This window comes from Nestor notabilis, unplaced genomic scaffold (assembly GCF_000696875.1).
Source record: "Nestor notabilis isolate BGI_N333 unplaced genomic scaffold, ASM69687v1 scaffold29154, whole genome shotgun sequence".
NCBI lineage: Eukaryota > Metazoa > Chordata > Aves > Psittaciformes > Psittacidae > Nestor > Nestor notabilis.
In genome coordinates, this window is record NW_009924775.1 from 1 (window position 1) to 4,520 (window position 4,520).

General features: G+C 55.8%; 1 protein-coding gene across 1 annotated transcript; it reads right to left on the bottom strand.

The window, feature by feature from the left end:
• Positions 1-97: 97 nt before the first annotated feature.
• On the bottom strand, positions 98-4,514 carry TPST2 (tyrosylprotein sulfotransferase 2). The gene is made up of 5 exons (XM_010012761.1): positions 3,766-4,514; positions 2,900-3,098; positions 1,884-1,934; positions 1,153-1,201; positions 98-255 (listed from the first exon to the last, which is right to left on the bottom strand). Exons 1-4 carry the CDS (start codon positions 4,473-4,475, stop codon positions 1,172-1,174), a joined length of 990 nt encoding a protein of 329 aa, XP_010011063.1. The 5' UTR covers positions 4,476-4,514; the 3' UTR covers positions 98-255; positions 1,153-1,171.
• Positions 4,515-4,520: the final 6 nt, after the last annotated feature.

Here is a 4,520-nt window from a genome sequence, read left to right on the forward strand (position 1 = left end):
CCAAGTGTGACCACACGAGTCCTCCGGGCACGGCACACAGCCCCTTCCCAGCGCGCACCCCTGTGATCCGGGGATCCCGGCATCCCGGGGTCCGACCTGCAGAACGCTCGGGCTTTGCAGATAAATGCAAACGGGTTCCCGTGGAGCAGTCCTTTTGGCAATAGGATTAGCAAGCAATATGCTTGGATAACCGATTTCCACTGGTGCCATCGCAAACTCTTCTGTGTTGGGCAACAAAAGGCCATTTGCAGCATTCTAGAAGAGAGAAACAACAGCCTGAGGAGCAGGATCCCCTCACGGGTCTCAATGAAAGGTTTTAAAGCAGCCATGATACAAAAAATGGGTAGTAAGAAACCAAATCCCAGCTCCAGGATGAAGAGCACCCAACTCCTACCCTCATTCAATGCTTCTGATCTTGTTCTTTAGCACAATATACTGCTTTTCCATAGAAACTAGTTTTTGAAGAGTCATTTTTAGTAACAATCCCAGCCTGGTTTGTGTTGAAGGGAACTTAAAGCTCCTCCAGCTCCAACCCCTGCCACGGGCAGGGACACCTTCCACTAGAGCAGGTTGCTCCAAGCCCCTGTGTCCAACCTGCCCTTGAACACTGCCAGAAAGAACAGAGAGATTTCATGTTTCAGTGCAGAGGTTTGCCGAGAAGGGAGGTGGAAAATCATCCGACACATCAACGGCTGCGTCTGCAGCACAACCCCAAGTGGCACCTCTGGTTCCTCCAATCTGACAGCACATGTGGCTGCTTTTATCTCCCCTTCCACGGGCCCACGGCACGTCCCAGGAGGCAGCAGGGGAGCATCCCAGGAGGCAGCAGGGGAGCAGCTCAGCTCAGCTCCCTTCCACATCCCATGTCAAGGCTCCCCGCGGGGACAGTCAGGAATGACTCTCCCGAGCGGCTGATTGTGCCTCTGCTGAAGTAAGGCTGTTCCCGGTGCTTGGAAAGGGCTTTCTGGCAAACCTCCTCACGTAACAGCATTGCTCCGAGGAGCCGAAGCTGGTGTGAAGGAGATCAGCGGCGTTACGAGTGTGCCTGGAGCAGCCTGGCTAATCCACAGCACAAGAATTGCACAAGCAGGACGCTGACCCTGCAGCAGCACAGGAGTTCACCCCATCCCAAACTGAAGTACAAGGTCTTACCTGGAAATCATTAATCTTCTTAGTGAGACGATGATGTGTTCTGAGCCACCTACAACAGCCCGGAAACACAAGGGTCAGCTTTTAGCCACCAACTGCACCTCAAACCATCCCCGCTGTGTTCCCAGCAGCAAGACAAGGGAACGTTTAGGGCACGGAAAGCAGCAGGAGGGCAGGGAAGCAGCAGCCTGCAGCCTCTCGCTTCTCTTCTCTCCCCGCTGTTGGACTGCTCTGCACTACACAATGGTTAGTAACTGCCTTCAAGCACTAGTCTTTAGGGAGGGAGCCCCATTTCTGACACCTGAACACCATCATCCCCCTACAAGACCCACCTGTAGCCTGTAAATCAGACAAGCCATCCTTCCCCAAGGCAGGCAAGACGCATGGCAACAAAAACATTAAGAGTTTTGGAACAAAGAGCAAGACAGAAAGTGTCTTAAAGAGAATGAGGAGCACAAGTTTCCAACGAGTGAACACAGAACCCCACAGCACCAAACCACACACAAGCATCCCAGAAGGAGGTGGCAGAGGTGAATGAGCAGGGTCTGAGGAGCACTGGACACGCAGGACATCAACAGCCAAAGCGTGGAGGGTGGGAGCAGGAAGGACAGCCCATTCGCCCCCATGAAAAAGGCCCCGCGGCTGCTGCCAGCCCACGAATGTCCATAAGAGGGAGCAAAGGGACCAGGCCCCCAGGATTAAGGGCGCCTCAAAGGGACAGGAGATGCTCTCACCTGTGGATGACCTTTCAGATTGGCTGGCGTTTTATAATCCCCCTTTAAAACCTATGGAAAGAGAAAATTGGAGTGACCCTCCTGGGGTGGTGGCTCTACCAGCATCGGCAAGTCCACCTCATGAACTGTGTCCCATGTCCCAGTGCGTCTGAACCTGGTGAAATACCCTGATGGGTGTTTGTCCTACACCGTGGTGCTGCACTGGGGCAAAAGCAGGTTTCCTCTGTCCTGACTGTGAGCAAAGACAGGGAGCAGCATCCTGCTGCAGCAGGGAACTGACACAAGCAGTTCTCTAGCTCCTCCCTTAGCCTAGAAGGGGAGACTATTTTGGTCTTTACCATCGTGCCAGTTCTCCAAATTCACCCCAAGAAGTACTGAAAGATCCACGTCAGTGACCCAAAGGGTTCACCCAAATTACAAGCACTCTCATGGGGCTGCAAAGTCCAGCCTCAGGGAGGAACCTGGTCCACCCCGAAGCACTAGAAACTCCCTCTGGGCAGTAACTGCTGTCTGTGGCTCTGCAGCTTCTTCCTCCCAGTTCTGCTCCAGGAACATGAGTCAATATTCACAAAAATGGCTGGTTTTGCCCAAATGCGTTACGAGCCTCCTCATGGGACCAGGGAGTGGCTGGTTTGCTGCAGGACACAGCACAGCCTGGGGCTGCTCCTGCGCCAGAGCGGGTGCAGCGCCTGCAGCTGCACACCCAGATAACATCATCCAACCCCCAGCTCCCACGCCTGGGCTGCAGCAGGGCTGGAGCAGGGAGGGACATGGGTCAGTATCAGCCACAACAGAAGAAACCAACACCAGCACCAAACCATAGGGAGCATCACCAGCCTCAGCCACGCCAGGCTCCATCTACACCCAGATGTTTCGACATCACCTCAGTGTCTGTGTTCCCAGTCCCCCACAGGAAGAAGCTGCTTCTTCCCTGCTCTTTCTCCACTCGGTCCAGCAGCCCCTTTGGCTCCAGAGGGCCCCGGGGGTGCGGAGACCCACAGCCCCACGACACTCACCCTGTGTGTGTTGTTGACAACCAAGGGGTCGGGGTGGCCGTAGTTGGGGGGGTTGGCGTAGGGGTCGTAGCCGAGCCTGGCCAGCATGGGTGCGATGTGGGCCATGTCTTGCAGCACATCCCCTGGGATGTGCCCGATCCATTTGGATAACGCCTCCATGTTCACCGGCTTGATGACCTGGTCTGTTGATCTCTCTATCCTGGGGGGAAACAACAAAGGAATAAAAGGTTGGATTTCACACACAGGCTGGGCTCAGACACAACAGCCCTTTGGCTATGTTCACCAGTGCCCCAGGGGCTGGGTCCCCTGTATGGGGGGGATCATCCCACACTGGGTTTGGGGTATGAAGGAGGAAAAGAATGCAGGCACCCTGGCACCCCAGGCCAGCCAGCAGGGAGGGAGTGCTGGGGTGTGCCTCTGCAGAGCAGGTACTGCCTTTATCCTGCAACACCAGCACCAAAGCTGGCAAGCTCTGCTGCTCACCCCTGAATGCTGTTCATTAGCAGCAAAACTAATTGCTCTAAGAAGGTATTTGTGGATGGGAGGAAAAAAGAGGCATTAAAGAGCTCGTGTTTCAAAGCAAGCAGTTCCTGTCAAATTAGAGACCAAAACTCTGTGCTGTCAAGATGGACTAATACAATGGTCACCTGTTGCTAAAAGCTGCTCTGTTGGGTGCAGCAGATTGTTAGTATTAAACCCCTTTCCTCAGAAAGCCTAGTGCAGTAAAACTGGATGTGCTGCCACTTCTGCCCCTGGAAATCACGCCTAAGCACAAGCAACGCCTCTTTGCCCTCAGTTTTAGCCTTGACCTGCTTCGTGTAAGAAAATGCTCCTCAAAAAGCTGAGGCAGAAGCTGAGACACTCACTTGGACAGCGACACCCCCCCGGGCTTCCCAATGAGCTCCTCGTGGTGCAGCACCGTGTCGCTCCAGGAGATGTCCAGGAACTTCATGATGGCATGCATGGACTGCTCGGGGTGCAGCACCAGCTGCTCGTAGTAGACGGGCAGGCAGCGGGAGCGCCCGATCTCCAGGCACTGCGAGTACATCACCTCGATGGCTTTGTTCCACTTGGTCAGGCAGTCCCGGTAGCTGTTGAGGTCGAAGCCCGCGATGGTCACCTTCCGGGTGATCATGGAGTGGACCGAAGCGCGGCCGTCTCGAACCATCAGGAGGAATTTGGAATTGGGGAACAGCCTGGACAGGTACACGGAGGACTTCAGCGTGAAGGGGTCCTTGTTGCACAGGTACCGCGCCGGCTCGCCGTGCTTGGCGATCACCTCCAGGATGAAGGCCTGCATGGCAGCATCCAGCACCTGGTCCGTCACCCCGGCCTCATCCAGGCGCATCTTCTCCCGCCCCGACTTGGACCAGGCCTGCCGCATGGCCAGCACGCGTGGGATGATGCGGGTCTCCTCCCCGCAGCGCACCTCGGGGTGCGCGTCCAGCATGGCCCTCATCAGCGTCGTGCCGCTGCGCGGGACCCCCCCGATGAATATCAGCGGCATCTCCTTGCTGTACCGGTACTCGACGTGGTTGGAGTCCATCATGACCAGCTCCTCGTTCTCTGGTCTCATCAGCCTGTGCCTCCGCTCGCTCCGGGCCTGCTGGCACTCCCGGAC

Bases quoted from the DNA above. Each gene is read 5' to 3' on its own strand.
- TPST2 (XM_010012761.1), bottom strand. From the start codon at position 4,475: ATGAGACCAGAGAACGAGGAGCTGGTCATGATGGACTCCAACCACGTC. The intron at 3,099-3,765 runs GTGAGTGTCTCA...GTTTCCCCCCAG, and splicing joins GGGGGGGTGTCGCTGTCCAA to GATAGAGAGATCAACAGACC. The intron at 1,202-1,883 runs GTGAGAGCATCT...GGGCTGTTGTAG, and splicing joins ATCTGAAAGGTCATCCACAG to GTGGCTCAGAACACATCATC.